The sequence below is a fragment of the Motacilla alba genome, chromosome 7 (assembly GCF_015832195.1).
Source record: "Motacilla alba alba isolate MOTALB_02 chromosome 7, Motacilla_alba_V1.0_pri, whole genome shotgun sequence".
Classification (NCBI taxonomy): Eukaryota; Metazoa; Chordata; class Aves; order Passeriformes; family Motacillidae; genus Motacilla; species Motacilla alba.
In genome coordinates this window covers 5,310,269-5,326,828 of record NC_052022.1, presented here as the reverse complement: position 1 = coordinate 5,326,828, position 16,560 = coordinate 5,310,269, and the positions used below count along the sequence as shown (strand labels likewise).

The 16,560-nt window shown below is 41.4% G+C and overlaps 1 protein-coding gene across 1 annotated transcript in view; it reads right to left on the bottom strand.

Annotated features, from left to right (window-relative positions):
- Positions 1 to 16,160, bottom strand: part of LOC119703311 (von Willebrand factor D and EGF domain-containing protein-like) — a 168,753-nt gene extending 152,593 nt beyond the window's left edge. The window contains exon 1 of the mRNA XM_038142997.1: positions 15,885 to 16,160. Coding sequence (XP_037998925.1) covers positions 15,885 to 15,981 — 97 coding nt within the window. The 5' untranslated portion in view covers positions 15,982 to 16,160. The remainder of the gene's footprint in view (positions 1 to 15,884) is intronic.
- Between the last annotated feature and the right edge of the window lie 400 nt (positions 16,161 to 16,560).

Sequence of the window (16,560 nt, the reverse complement as noted above, 5' to 3'; positions counted from 1 at the left end):
CATAATCACACAAAATCACACAAGCACAAATTTTGCATTGTTGGCCCCTGACAGAAAACTGACCTTGACAAACACTTGAACAATCTAAAACAGGAGAAATAGGTTCTATAAGCAGAAATACTGTAAATCACAACCTTGCTTCCAGGTAGGAAAGTCCTGTTTGCTCGATTTCGAATCTAAATGATCGAGAAAAAGCATTCATAATTGTTGAGTGGTTGAGAAGTGGGCCGGGAGTGTACATCCTTTTCTCCTGCGAGGCTCCATGGGTTGAATTCTCTCTCCTCAGTGAGTGCCACAGAGGCTTTAGATAAGGAACCTGAGAAGAATAGCTGAGAAGTGAAAGCTATTATCCTAAAGACTGATATTTACTGGATTCCTGCTTTTTGCCATTCTAGCTGAGTCACAGAATTTCCTTTGTTGCTGCACATTCATTTTCCTCCTTCCTCTAGCAAATACCATTGAATTGAGCAGCCACATGTCTTATACACAGCTATCCAGAATCATCCCCAAAAACCCTTTTAAGTCCTGCTCACATACAAATGAGCCTTGAACACTCCCAGGGCAGAGCAGTACATTAGCAAGCCTGAGAATTAACAATAGAATTGGGTCAATAAAAAAAGGCTATACTATCTGATACCAAGGTGACTGTTCCCACTGCAATGTGAAAAGCTGCTTTCAGCGCTGGAAATACAGTAGAGCAACAGTTAAATTAGTGCCACTGCACAGAGCTCATTTGGATCCCTGCCTGCTTGTTCTGGTTTGCACAAGCAGTGGGAAAGGCTATTAGGATAATCAGGGGAACGAAGAGCTTGCTTTTAAAGTATAGGTTGAAATTAATTTGCTTAGCCTAGCAAAAGGGAAAATGAGGATGCATTTTGTGTTGCTGATATGCGCATAGCAGGGAGGGGAACTTGGGGTAGGGGAGGTTGTGGTGAAAACATCTGCTTTCAGAGCAACATCTGTGAACACGTTTGAGGTGGAAAATAGGGAATTTCTTTCTTTTGAAAGGTAAAGATGTAGATGATTTGAGCAAAATATCTTTTTTCCATGATGGATTTGTCCCTTGCCTCTATAGCACAGGGACTTGAACCGAGCAAGAGCCATGGCATGGTTGGTTCAGGAGAGGCTTCTGTCCTGACACTGAGGAGCTCTGTGTGCTGGCGTTGGCCAAATCCTTTCTTTTCTCTGTCTCAGAACATGGGTGTGACCAAAACAAGGCCTCTGTGTGGCCGGCAAAAGAGCAGAGATACCCCCAGCCACACTGACTGGGCAGACGGGTCTCTCCTACCACTCCCTTTCTCTTGTGGATATAATGTCTGAAAAACTTTCTGGGGACCAAAAATTACTGTGATGCAAGAATCTCTACCCCCCAAGTTACTTGAGTATATTTAATGAAAGGGAAATGTCTGCATATGACTGCAGACAGTGAAGCTGGAAGATTCTGGATCAGGGGATCAGAGAGCTCAGAAAGTTTTGAAAATATATTCTTGCCCTCACCCACTGCAGATTTGATTGAATGCTTACAAACCATGTTATTGTTTACAATATTTCACTCTTCTGATGCAAGTATTTTGAAACCTGTTATCTGTTTTGTTATTTTATCATCAATTATTGAATTATTGTTGGGGGAAAGTTTATACATTCACCATCTTATCATAAATATCCTGGAATATAAAAATATCCGATTTTTACACTCTTCCTATGAATAAATTAAGTTGGATTTATGAGGCTTATGGCCTGTTCTTCCTCTGTTCTTTGGAGGGCTTTGTGAATGTGCAATGAGAGCTCTGATTTCTTATTATGGAATTTTATAGTCACCATGTAACTGGGTTAATATAAGAAGTATAAATAAGGATATGCATCTGCCTGTAAGATATTTGAATATGGAGAGGAGCATCTGAAGTTCAGAAAATATGAACTGAGGCACAGACTGTATATCTTGCTCTGAAAATAGGAAGAGAAACTGTTCAAAGTGCTGAAAAAAGAATGGAGTGTGTGGGAATTGTCCCCTAGGAAAGGTAAAAAAAGCCATTGGAATTTTTTTTTTTTTTTTAAGCCATCGTGCTTTACTCTCCAACTACATTTTAGCAAACAGCCTCAGTTGCTCCCTCTCACCTGCTGGTCTCCTGCTCAGACTTTCACAAAGTGAAAGGAAAGGCACTGAAAGCAGGAGAAGCTGGAAAGGATTAACAGCCAGGATGCTTTGCCTTCCAATAGTTCCTCTTCTCTTTGGTCTACAGGAACATGGGTGATGTTAGCTCATGCAGCCTGAGACCCAGACAATAACCCCATCCTACTCTTAAAAGAAAAAAAAACAAATAGAGATGCACAAAATACTCTTTTTATCAAAGAACACAGGCTAAATCCTGTGATTCTCTCTCCTGTGCCTCAGCAAAAATAATCCTCATTCATCCCTGAGCTGTGTTCTTGTCCTTGCCATGGCTGAGTGCTGCTTTAGCAGCATCAGCTCCAGAAGGATGCAGGCCATGTCCATGCACACAAAGGAGGGGATGGGGATGGAGCCAGCACAGCTGTGCCTGCAGAGACAGCAGCTGGAGAGGACTGGGGTGGCCACCAAAAGAGAGAACAGCTGGAAAACAAAACAAAAAAAACTAAAGGAGGCACAGACCAGCAGGTTTAAGTGAGAGGAGCAGGTGCTGGTTCTGGAGAGGCGAGATCGCCTGGGAAAGGAGCAGAAGGGGAGATGGGAAGGAGAAAAGAGAGTTTGTGCTTCACACAGGATGGCGGGGAAAACCATTCCAGCAGCTCTGCAGCCTCTGGGCTGTAGCAGTAAAAGGCCATGGGGAAGGGGCTTGGCACAAGTGGCATTTTTGGTTCCCTTCAAAGCAGAAAGTCAAGGGGGAAGCCAGCACCAGGCTGCTGCTCCCAAAGGGCTCTCAGCTCTCCTGGGCAGATTTCCTGCTGCTGCCAGCAGGACTGGCACAGCCACGAGTTCACGGACAGGCTGACTGTGAAGCTCAGTGTTTTGGAGTAGGGGTTCGCTGCTCTTTGTGCAGTACTGTAGATGAGAACCTTTGTACTCCTTTCACAGCTAAAAACCCATTTTCCTTTAGCCCTAAAAGTGAGAGTGCAACAGGCATTCTAAGCATAATGGGCACTTTATTCAAAAGGTTAAAAATCACTCTGCTCTAAAGGAAAATGGAGATTTCCCACTGTGCCTCAGTGCTGTACCCATCTCTGCTGCTCTGGGGTGTCAGAGGGAGAGCCAGGCAATTGTGCTGCGTTGTGCTTTGCTGTGAAATCCAGTCAGATTAATGAATTTGGGGTCCCTTGAGGTTTGCATAATTTATATCCACGACTTGCTGTTTAAAGTGTTTTACAAAGTCAGGAAATGAATTGTAGGTTTTATAAAAATATCATAATTAAAAATTGACTTGTACTAAATATTGGCTCCAGGAACGTGTATGAAGTTCAAGTATGATGGATTGTTTTGCTCACTGTAAACTATAAAAAACCAGGAGAGACTTATGATGATAAAAAGTACTTTTTTTAGGTGGTTCCATTATCAATCTTTATATTGAGCCACATGCTGCTTGCATTTCTTCTGTGCATATTTTATTGACTTCATTGTGACCCATTGGGGAAGGACAGAAATATTTGTATTGCAGGGAAGAAATATTGTCACATACAAAATCAAACTGTGTTCTTTAACCAAATATAAAATTTCAGAAGACAGAAATGTCTTTAATGTGACTTAATCACTCCAGATTCTGGCAACCAGCAATAAATTTTCTGCTATAAAAACAGAAGGGGAATTTTCTTGCCTTCCTTTGCCTTAGTAATACAGATATCAAGATGACAAATGCTATTTTTTCAATAGTTTGATTCAGGAGAAAAAAAATGTAAAACTATGCAAAGGGGAATCTGTGACATGTAAGGCTGATCTCAATGTTTTTTTAATGAAAATGAGTTTGAGGACAGCTGTTACAATGAAAAAATGAGCCAAACTCTGTTCACTGTATGGCTGTTCTGTTCCCAGTGAAAATCAGTGGAGCTGGACAGGACCAACAGCCTTGAATTTCACATGGTACTGCATGTTAAATAACACGAGTTTAAAATTAGACACACACTCTTCTATTTTTATGTGATATCAAACCAAGGCTCAATTGTTTGAGCAGGGCACAGAGACATGCAAAAGAGCTGCTACAAATGTGAAGTTCCAGCTTGCTGCTATGATTAAGTTTTTTACAGAAAGGGTGATAAAGTTCTGGAATGGTTTCCCTGGGGAGGTGGTGGAGGCACCATCCCTGGATGGGTTTAAAACAGCCTGGATGTGGCACTGGGTGCCAGGGTTTAGTTGAGGTGTTGAGGCTGGGTTGCACTCGATGATCTTGGAGGTCTCTTCCAACCCAGTGATTCGGCGATTAGAGATGAAGCAAGAAATGCTTTCCTACCCTTTTCCCATGAAACAGGGGTTCTGGGAGAGACAAAATGTCCAAGGAAAAGACTGAGCAGGAGCTGGAGAACAGCAGGTGGGATAGGGCAGGAAGGAAGCAGAGTCCCTGGGCAGGGACGGGAGGCACAACAGCACCAAAACCTTCTGCTCAAGTTCCTCTCACAAGTCTTGGCTTGAGCAGAGTGACTTGGGCACACAAATGTCTCCTGATTGAGCACTGGAATTGCCTGCGTGGGGAGGTGGTGGAGTCACCATCCCTGGGTGTGTTTAGCAAAGCCTGGATGTGGCACTGGGTGCCAGGGTTTAGTTGAGGTGTTGGGGCATGGGTGAGACTTGATGAGCTTGAAGGTCTCTTCCAACCCGGTGATTCTGTGAATCCTATTTGTATAGCCCTCACAGTGTGAGGCTGCAGGGGCAGGGCAGGGCTGGCTGGAGGCTTGTGCTCTTCCACCCAGTGCTTCCCTGGAATGCAGCAAGGAGCTCCCTCCTGCTGGATTTACTGCCCAGCAAGATCTGCCTCTCAGTCATGGAACAGAATGGCCAGGCAAAAGGGAGAGAGGCATCCTTCTGGTGCAGCCTCATGAAACGGGTTTGAAATAAGTTTTGATCTCTATGTCAGACATCTGTGGAAATAAAAATGAAAATCTTCCCAATGACTGCTTTTTCTCCCATTTTGCTGCCCAATTCTTGTTTTTTTTTCACTGTCTTACCTCACTGAGAGCCCTGAGAGGAGCCAAAACAGAATGGGAGTTTCTTTAAATAACAACACTCAAGATCATGAGGCAAATATGGGCAGAGCTGTGCAAAACTTCTTGGTGATAAGCACATCCTGAAAGTGGTCCCTTAAACCCAAGAGCCTGATTTTAGGCAGTGGCTGTCCTCCAGATGCTGTTCTGCTGCTTGGTGCTGTCTGTTACTGCCAGCCCACGTTCCTCCACAGCTCCACTTGGGTTTCAAATCAACAATCACACACTGATAAGTTTCCTGGGCCTTTATTTTCCAGTTCCCTGAATTATGGGCTAGTGGCAAAATCACACAGATAAAATCTTCCAGATGCCTTATCTGCGTTTCAGAAATAAATAACATGCTGGGTTTACTCTTGAACTCTCTCACAGAATGCATCACTAGGGGTCACCAGAAAGAAGCAAAACTTTGTTATTTAACCTGGAATGCTTATGAATTTATACAGTGTTTTTCAGCTAATCTTTTAGGGAAGGTAATTTAGTCTTCAAAAAGCAAGACAAATTATTTTTCTACAGACAACAGGTATTTCCTGCTAATGAAAATGCCATTGTAGAAGGCCTGTATTAAAAAAAGAGGGTGAAAAAAAAAGGCTTGAGTGCAATTCCTTGCTCCCATAATTGCATGCTGATACTGAATGGACATTGTGATTTGAAATTTTATTCCAAGCTAAAAAAGGATGTTTGCCTTTCTAGTTTGGTAACCTGTGTCAGAACACTGGCTAGCTTAGCAGCCTGAATTTTAATTTTTCAGCTGGGCTTTAACCAAGCAACAATGATTTGATTCTGATAAAAACTTACTACAATACCTTTAAGTTAAAAATTGTAGAAATACAGAATAAAGCTTTTCAGAATTTGATCCAGCTCTTTGCTTGCAAATCTTAGAAAATATATCACCGAGGTGATGGGGACTTTACCCAAGGACAGTCTGCTCAGGTCAAGGGATGAATATTTCAGGATATTTTGGGAGAAAAGAGCAAAGATAACATGGGTGGAGTTCAGTGGAGTTTTGAGAAAGAATGAAAAGAAGAACAATAAACTGTTGCCAAGCCAAATTCTTAGTGCTGAACAAAGGTGAAGTTTACCTGTGAATATTCAGCCAATAGTCAGTTTGGCTTTAGCAAAAATTAAGAACAAGTCAAGGGATCAATCTCATTTTAAAATACATCTATTTCTGCACTTTTCCAAAGGCTTGGTGCCTGTCACAGGAGAGGCCAGTGTTTGTAGGGGTGTTTGGATGTGCTGAGATCAGAGATCTGCCTGTGCACAGTCTGTGCTGCCATCAGTGAACATTTATGCAAGTTCTCCCACGCTTTGTCTTGTCCTCCTTCAGTTTGGGTAGAAATGACATTCTTTCCTCCTCCCTCCTTGAATATATATATTTTACAGCTAATGAAAAGGCTCAGGAAATATAACTGTCCCTTGTATTGATTTTGCTTTTATGTAGTGCCTTTTCCCCAAATGGATGCCAGAAGGCACTCTTAAAATCAAACTATATAGAACAATAATTTCTACCAGAATGGAAAAACATGGCAGCAGCTTAACAGAGCACTTTAGTGCTAGGCAACACTTTAGGAAATGAAGGTGGCTTTAAAGAGCAGGAATAAGCTCGTGGCCTTGAAGAAGTTATTGGAAATGAATAAAGAGCAAGATCAAGAACAGCCTCTGAAATCCACTGCTGCCCACTCTGGACGCAGGGAATATATTTCCAGTCCCTTGCTCAGAGCCTCTGATATTAGGAAATGGGTGTTCCCAAGAACATCTTATAGGCTGAAATGTTATTTAAGTTATGAGGGCTCTTAAGATGTCAGATTTCAGTTCATGTCACAAATAAGCCAAAAGCCCCAGCCCTTCACACAGAAGTTGCTCCAATATATATCCCTGTCTGCTGTGTACCTGCTCTCCCAGCTCCAGGACCCTTCCAGAACCTTCCAAATTAAAGAGTTCTGTGCCTTCAGCAAAATTATGCTCTTTGTAAAGTAGAAATTAGGTTCTCTTTATCTCTTTTTCTTCATGCAATATATCTAGTTGCCTTATGCCTTCCCATAAGCATAAAACAATAGGGGGTGCAGGATAGCCCATGGCTTTCTTTTGGCATAAAAGGACCTCTGATTAAAAAAAAGTTGAAAATTGGTGTGTTAAAGCATCGCTTCCCAAGCACAAATGAACATAAATCACTCCTTTCTGCATTGCTGGGGACTCACAAACAAGTATCATTACTAAAATTGAAATTTATTGCCCCTTTTATTCAGCTTGTTCATTCTTCTTAAAAAAAAAAAAAAAAGTATGTTCTGGTTAGAGCTGGTCAGGAATTTTAAGTATTGTTTATTTTACATGCTGTTAATGAAATTTGAATGCAAATTTTGTTGTTGGTGAAGGTTTTATGTTAGGAAAGGAAGAATTTCAAGGCTCATGCACTTGGGCATAAGGTTTTGACCAAAATAACATGTATTGATCAATTGATGATTAGTCTATTTACTCATCTAACTATGCTAGAACTGCTTTATTATTATTTTTTATAAATAGCATCTATATATTATGCCATAGAAGGATTGAAGCTGCTGTCCATCACAGGTATTTATACCTTTACTGAACACATGGGAGGCTGACACCAAAGCCCTCATTTAAAGATGTATTTAATTGCTAATAGAAAGTGAAGCAGTTCAGATAAGATCTTCTCCCTGGCATAATCGATGGAGCAGCTCTGAGGGCACCTGTCTGTGACAGAAGAGATTGATCCAGTTCCTGTATCCTAAAACACAACATCTTTCCTGTCAGCAGTGATCAAAAAATATCAGACTATCAGTTAACACTTTGGGCTTCTCCTGGCTATGTCTCAGTGGAAAAGTGTTAAGATTTCTAAATGTTTGCAGTTGTGAAAACAATCAGATGGCAGAAAAGCTCTCTGTGTGGATCAGCAGTGGTTGCTCATGGTGAAGTAGGAGCTCTTTGGGCAGTCACATAACCTCTAATGCAGATAATCACAGTGAGGAGCTGGGCTGTAACAGCAGTGATGGAATTCAGAGGCAAAACCCCCCTTAATGGGTGGATCTGTGATTTGTCAGATTTATTTTTTGTGGCCATAATTTGTCTTGCAGGATTTCTGCAGCACTAATTGCTGTGAGAATTGCATGAAGCAGGGATAACTCTGGTGGCCAGAGGGATGTTTCCTGGGCTTAGGTCCCCACGTGGCCACCTGTGCCACCTTCTTCAGGACTGCAGAGTTTTAGTTCCATACTCAGTTTAGCCCCATTGAAAACAACATAAACTTGTCTGTCAAGGTCTTAAAAAATAAAACCTGATGCCACCACAAACCCCAGATTTTTTGTTTCCAGGGCTGGTTGTTTTCCAGCTAATCAGGTACTTAGGGTCTCTGCCTCCAGCTTTTCTGAGCAGTGAGGAAGCTCCTGCTTTCTTCCAACACAGCTTTGTGCCCTTGTCCTCACAAGGGTTTCTGTGCCTTGGGAGCAGTGTGGGGCTGACCAAGGACAGCTCTCCAGGTCCCCTCACATCCTTCCAGCACCTAATGGAGGTGCTTGGTATTCTCAGGAGGAAAGCTGCAAGCTCAGATCTGAGAGAAGATGAAGTTATTTGGAAAAAGCAGATGGATAACATTGTCAGAGGTGTATTAATGAGAGAATGTGTCTCCACACCCATGCAGAGTAGAGGTAATAGCAAACAGAACGAGAAATCTTCGTGGATAGCAGGCTTTAGGAAGCAGCAGGAATAACTGTGGGGGATTTTCATGATTAAGATATCAGTTATTGGGGAGAGGCAGAGAAGCAGCCAGGGACTGGGGTGGGCAGGAAGTAGATTTATGATTTATGTCAGATCTGCTTGTACTGTAAGGCAGCAGTCATGTCAAGGGGAGAAAAGAGTTGTGAAATTCCTCTGGGAGATGCATGGGTTGTGCTGGGATTGCCTGCAGCCCCAGCCCAGCTGTCCTGAATCCATCAGTGCTGTGAGCCCAACGCCTTCACACCAGGGACAGGGGTGAAGATCCTTCCAACCTCATCCTTCCACATCCAGCACTGAGAACTTCCACGTGCTCGTGGGCTCTGGCTCTGATCCCCCAAGGGAATGGCAAAGCTGCCTTCCTCTGCGGGGCACAAATGAGTGCTGTGTGGGCAGATGCTGAGCCCACAGGTGATGGAACAGCCTGTCCTGCCCCTGAACCCACACCCAGGGAGGGGAGGGGGAGCCCAATGCAGCTTTGCTCCAGTCTGGGAATGCAGGGAGGCACTGCAGCTTTCCCAGTGAATTTCTGTTGCATGGTCAATTGAAAACACTAAACCTGGCAATAGACTGAAAATTATCTGAAGCTGGAGGGTTTGTATATTTAACAATTTTGAGTGAGAAATTTAAAGGATATTATGGGAGAAAAGAAGTGTAAATGTTTCAGGAAGGTTATGGGATGTGAGTGTCTGGCACTCACAAGATTCTTTTGGATGCAAAAACTTCTGGGATGGTTCTGGGCTAGATTTCTTTGACCTTTATCCTGCTCTGTACATGTTCAGAAAATCAAATATCCATGAATCAAATCATTTGAGGAGGGAGTTGCAGGTACAGTGGGACAGGAAATAGCCTTCTCTTCACTTTCCTTCTATTTCTTGCAGAAGAAAACCAACAAATTAATTAGATTTCATCCTGTTTATGTCTTTGTTGCCAGCTTTAATCTTAACATCTAATAGAAAAACAGAGCAAATGGCTTTGTGAATTTTTATATATTTTTTTCCTCTAGTCCATTAAGAAAAGAGCTGATGATAAGGCAGCCGGAGTGAATCAAAGCATCTGTGCTGTGCTGTTGAGGGAGGCTGAGTCACAGAAAAATGAGTTTTATAGCAAGCCTATGGTTAATTGTAAATTAAATAACTGGGGGAAAGGGACAAAGAAGATTAAAGTAAGCTCTGAATCATGTTTGTGAATTGGTCTGATCTGGTACCTGGACCAGGTCAACAAATAACACATCTGATGGATGCAATGAAGTAATTCCAAAGAAATCTTTTCTAATTCTAAAGAAATTTTTAATTATTAGGTTATGACTAACAAAACATTAGCATAGTTGTTAAATAAGCCAATGCCTGAATTTTACCTTCCTTTAAGACCTGCAGGATATCAGTAAGGTAAAATTCCATGAAAAGGTTGCATGATGGCCAAACATCAGCAAAATACAATTTCAAATGGAGATGAGAAGGGAGAAAGTGTTGACATAAGACAGGCTCCTTTCTGTGAAGGAATTGTCTAGTTCAGATCCCAGGTAATTTTTCATATTTACCATTAAACCCATTAGAGAGCTATTCAGGAACTTCTGAGAACCCTCTTGTCTTTTTGGAACAAAAATAAATCTAATGATACAGACTTTTGCCTTCTGAGAAAAACTGAACAAAAATTGATCAGCCATTTAAAAAATGAAGAGAAAGGCTGGGGGATGTTGTGCCTCCTCTTATTGGAATGAGGAGGAGGAAAAGTTGGGGCACCCTCCAGTCTGGGGGAAGTGCAGAAGCTACAGAAATGATTAGCAAATACTGCAGGAGGGGGCATTTACTGAAACAGCACACAAAGCTGCCAAGGGACAGTTGAGTTGTAAAACACTTCAGCTACCACAGGAGATGCATTACATTATTGTAGTAGGCAGATAATTTGCTATCCAGCTTTTGGAAGCTGCTTTGTAGAAAAAAAAAATAAAAATAGGGGAATAAGCAAACTCGTTCTCAATCAATGAATTAATATAAAACCAGCAAAAGGAGCAGAGCAGACTACTACAATCCCTCAGCTATATTAGGCAATCAATTTTTTTTCCCCTTTCAATATGTAGAATATTCCCTGGCGGCTCCCTGTGGATGCCATGCAGTGTGAACACAGCAATCAAAGTAATAGACGTCAGAATAATCAAAATAAGATATGTCAGAAAGAAGCAAATGAGTACATACTCTCATTAAGTAAATCTCCTAAGAGCTTAACATACAAAACTCTTCCCAGAAAAGCTGTACAAACAATTGCCTGCACTAACACATGGCTTCATTGCTGTTTCAGAGACAGATAAAAATATTCTTCAATCTAATCCACGTTTTTTCAGATTTCACCATAAATAATCTTTACCTGAGGCAAAACACATAATGTAGCTGCCACAGTGACATTAATAAAGGTCATAACTGAAGATAAAATATACTACTTTGAAAAAACTTAAAAATCATTAAACAAGCAACATACTGCAGAGACAATATCCAATTCTGCAGAGGACTGGCAATGTCCAACACCAAACTTCCATCCATTAGGTGACACTTAATCCAGCTAGTAATTACCAAAAAAGTCAGTACAAATCTTCCAGGGAAACAAATTTTTAGACAAAATCAGTAATCTGGCTGCTTTGAGGACTTATGCCAGAAAAAAAAAATCAAAAAAACTCAAAGAGGTGCAGTACAAACCCAATGCAAACTCAACAAAATGGTACTTCCACAATGTTCCCATCCTTTTGAGGCATCAAATCTACAGCACAAAAAATAAAAAAAAGAGGTGGAAATGTATCTGGTTAAATGTGCCATTTCCAAAGCTCAAAATATTTTAATAGGCTACAGAAGTGGTCTAGGAAAAAGTAGGAACGATTGGGAATAAATTCTGTCTTCAATGAAGCCAATTCAGGATTAACTTTCCCCTTTGCTCTCTTACTATATTTGTGTGATAAAGAGCTTACAGCATTGTGGAAGGCAAATGGGTCATTCCTCATTGAAAACAACGGGAATTTGGGGGAATTTCAAGTACTGGCCACCTAAAACACATTAAGCAGAAATACTTTGTGTTCCCTTGAGTTAGTGTGTGGCTGTTTGACTTAGGCTTTACAGGGAGGGTGGCGAGGGGCTGAGCGTTTTTATTGCCCTCAAATTTACCGGGTTTTGTGCCAGTTCTGAGCCGTGCCACAGCTGATGGGGCCGGGTTGTGACTCCTGGGACCCATCTCAGCCTCACCAGAGGGTTTTCCTCGTCACCTTGAGGCACTCCAGGTGCCCGTGCCATCAGTAAGGCAGAGGGATGATGCTCCCTCTCTGCAGAGATCTGTCTTGTCAGGTCAGGAGCAAACACTGATTTGTCTCGGCTCCTTATCGATTGCCAGGGAAGTTGGATGTGCACAATACTTCTTCAGGTTTGGCATTCTGAGACAAAATAACTCTGAGGAACTGGACCATTAAAGGAAACATTTTGGCCATGAATGTCCTATACTGTTATGAGCAGTGTCTAATAAATTGATTCTCAATTTTAGCACGGTGCAGAGTAGTAAATAGCTGTTAAGGAGTTTAAAAAGCTTACACGTTTGGCAGGATAATGGAAAATAGGCAAATCCTTGTGAGATGCAGCTGAAAAGCAGCCCTCTCACACCAAACGTATCTTTAAGCCTGTATAATTTTGAAGACAATCATTTATTTTCATCAGAAGACAAAAAGAAAATGTGTGAGCAAAAAATCATTTCCCTGAAAATTTCAAAGTTCTAAAATCCAATAGTGGCACACCAGTACAGGTCAGGAGAGTCAAAAAATGAAGTTGACAGAGGTTCCCTCACCCACAGACTGCAACAGTGCCCAATTATTCCATCTCTATGAATGAACTTTCCCTGAAGTGGCACTGCCCTTGTCCTTCAGGAAAAAAGGAGTGGAACGAAAAAGTTATCAGCAAGCAGAAATCAGTGTATAGCCCCTGCTTCCCTTTGACAGCACAAAATCAGATAAATTCAGATTTCTATCTTAGTTTAAAAAATACAAACTGGCTTAATTTGGGCCAGTGGCTTGGTCTGGTGGGAAATAAAATGTTAGCCAGTAAATGACTTTTGATGATTAAAAATAATGTAGGGAGAGAAACACAGGGTAAAAGTTATTCCTCTCCCTTTAGGGGTTGTTACTATTTCTTTGGCATGGCCAGGAGTTTTGGCTCTACCTCCGCAGGAAAGTATTCAGTGGGTTATTGTTTGCTTGTAAATGTCTGCTGTGCTTTGCACAGAGCAAAGCCACGGAGCCAGATTAATCCCAGGGCTATTTCCAGAGGCACAGGAATGGTCTGACCAAACCCACTTGTGGCCTGAGGGCTTGATCCCTGTAAGCTGTTTCCAGGGATTCCACATCCTAGGGATTCCACATCCTGGGGATCCCCTGGGGTGCTCAGACCCCTCTTTGCTCAGGGACCCTGAGGGTGGAAGAAGCCCTGGGAGAGTTTGTCACCTGTGGCAGATACTTGAAGCAGGTGGGAAAAGTCCTGAATGGTTTGATTAGTTCCTTTTGAAATACTCATGGGGAAATGCCTTCTGAGCTCCAGCAGATTTTTACTTCCAGGATGGACAGTCCATGGTGCTCAGGTTTTACAGCAGAAGCTCACAGTGAAATCATGGGTTGCTTTTGGGTAGAACTCAAAACAAATTAGATACTCTGATTTTCACTTCATTCTTTTGTACAAAGCAAGACCCGGGCTCATATAGCTGCAAGATATACCAAGTGGTTTTTGCCTATTTCCATTTTGACTATTTTCCATATTTTGACTATTTCCATTAACTTTCTTCAATCAAATTAGACCACTCGGGTCTCTGGAAGCACACCATCTTTCCATGCTGGCTGTAGGCACCTCATCTTCCCCTGACACTATCCTCTCTCTTCTCTTTCTCTAGCTCTGGATATGCTCAAATTTCTTGTGTGTTTCAGAGTTGAGGGAAACCCACAGGAGTAAACTTGCAAACAATTAAGTGTAGCTGAGTTTACTACATATGCAATACCTTGTAGTGAAGCCCCAGTGGATTTTAAGAGCTTCGAGGGTACCTTTGCAGGAAACTCACATCCAAATTAAAAACTTTCTCAGTTGTACATTTTGAAAAGGCTCCAGAGGGGATGGGGAGAAATTCCTTCTTGCTGATGATGTTACAAGCAACTATTTTAAGATAAATGTTTTTCTGTAAGACAGCACTGTAAAAAATGTATTGCCTTTTTCTCTTGACTGACTTATTTACAGAATTTCATCTCAGAAAAGTCTGACAAGCTGTGCTGTGTCAGCCCTCCCACATCTGTGATTCACTGAGTTGCTTTTGTCTCTGATGCTTAGTCCTGTAATAGAGAGAAGCTATGGGTGTTGTTGGTAACCTTTCTGTGTTTCTCAGTCATGGGATTTAATGTAAAAACCCCAAATATTGAGAACTCCCTCATTCACAGGGAGCTTCATTACCTAAATTAAGAGTGTAGAAGATTATAAAGTTCTTTAGTCTTTAATTTTTTTTTTCATCTTTTTTTTTTTTTTTAACAAAGCATCTGCAAAGAGCTCTTTGGTCAGATCCTTCTTATTCACCACTAAATTCTTATGGGATTAGCAGGTTTATTAGAGTGCAAAAGTAAACAGCATATGGTTCTGTTAATATCCTTGTAATGTCACAACCCAATCTGTCAGAATGTAAACTTTTTTGAGCAGTTTCATTTACTTCAAGTTCACTTTATGGAAAAAAAACCCACAACAAGCCTGACGAATCCTTCTGCATCACCTAAGAGACAGCACAATACTCAATTCTTTTGTGTTCCCAGTTTAATAAGTATGTCCATACATATTACCTGCAGTAGGAAAAATACAGAGGCAAATACAGTTACTTAGTTACTGGGAGTTAGGAGGTCGTTTCCCCCTGATGAAAAGCCTGTCCTATCAGATAAGTTGCTGCTACACTCCAGAAAACTGGCAACCCTTCAAAAGGTTTCAGAAATTAAAGGCATTGTTTGAAGATAAAGGCGATAAGGTCATTTGCTTTGAGTTTGGTCCTGCAGAACTTTCGGGGTGACCCTTTGATAGTCAAGTGAGGAGAGCTCCCAACTGTTTCATCTTCACAGAGCTAATGAGTGCTGGCTGACAGTCACTGTTAGGACCAGTTGGGACTCTACTGGAATTAAATTTTGCAAAATATTACAACATATTTCCTTTAAGGGGGAGTGCCTCCGCAGAGTTTGCCAAAGCTGAATCCATAATCACTCACAGCACTACGCTCTTTGCTTTTCTCAGTTTCTTTTATTAACTCAGTTTCCACTAGCTGAATAATGTCTAACATGATTCTCAATGCATTTTTGTGTTCAATTAATAAAGCTGTATAAACAAGCCACATATGTGAAATCTATGTCTCCTTCAAACTCTGCTAGAGTGAAACCAGACTTACATTTAATGTGTACAGTAGTGGAGAAATTACTCAAGAACTTTTTATTGCCAGAGGCTGTAGAGCTGTGTATGATTATTATATGTGTAATTAACTAATCTATAATGTTCCTCTGATATATGGTGTATATAATTCTTTCCTAGAGGAATAGAATGTTATTTTAAAGCCTTCTTTTTTTTTTCTTTTATGGTTTGTTTCATTTATTCCATTTATGGGAAAATGTTATGTATACTCCTTAAATAACTTGACTTTTTTTTTTTTCTAGTAGGAAGTAAGAATTTTCACAGGTTTTAATTTTTTTTGTTAAAAAAAAAAAAGTAGCAAAGAAAAGGGAATGTCCTGTAATGATCAATATACATCGTGTGCTTGGCTTTACTATGACCTTCTTCATTACTTTATTTGTTTATTTTAACCTTACTTCCAACCTATTTCAGAGACTCTCTAATAATAGCCCTCTGTCACTCCAACCCACATCCAAAAGTAAATGTAAACAAGACCATCTCAGTTTCAAATACACATGAGCTCTATCCCCCAAACCACCATCAAGTAATGAAAAAGCCCAAAATCCTTACCTAATGTCGCTGACTCAGCGCTAATGGCCAGCAAGGGAATCCAGCAGAGGAAGGCAACAAGCTGGAGATGCTGATGGGAAGGAAAGGGCTGCTGCATAGTGTCCAAGACAGCTTTTATCCCTGCATCTGCACTTGCTTACAAGTTAACTTTTGAAGTCCTAAACTTTGCAGGAAAAGCTATCAGCCCGCCTGCCTGTTTCAATTTTTTTTTTTTTTCTCTCCCGCCTTTCTTTCGTTCTTTTCAATCCACTCTCTTGGAGAGGGCTTAATGTGTCATTACTCCCAGAATTTCCAAGAGGGAAGCCCTCCAGCCACACTCACACACACTCACACACACACAGAGCACACGTGTCCCTGCAGCTGCTGTGGCTGCAGCTGCCCAGATTTGTCCCCGGAGCTCCAGGACAGGCTGTGCCTCGCTGGGGGAGCTGATCCCAAAGGAACTGGGGCTGGGAACGTGCTGCTCCTCAGGGCTTAGAGGCAGCCAGCACTGAGTGAAGATCACTGCAGTCACATCTGAGGGGCTTGAGGAATGAGAGGTGCTTTTCAGTGTCACCTCAGCAGCCAGAGTGACAGAATAGGGCACAGAACAAAGAATTCTTTCACTCAGCTTGCTCTGATGCCTTAGGATTTTAGCTTTTTATATTTTACATATATCTGTAATCCTGCAATTCTT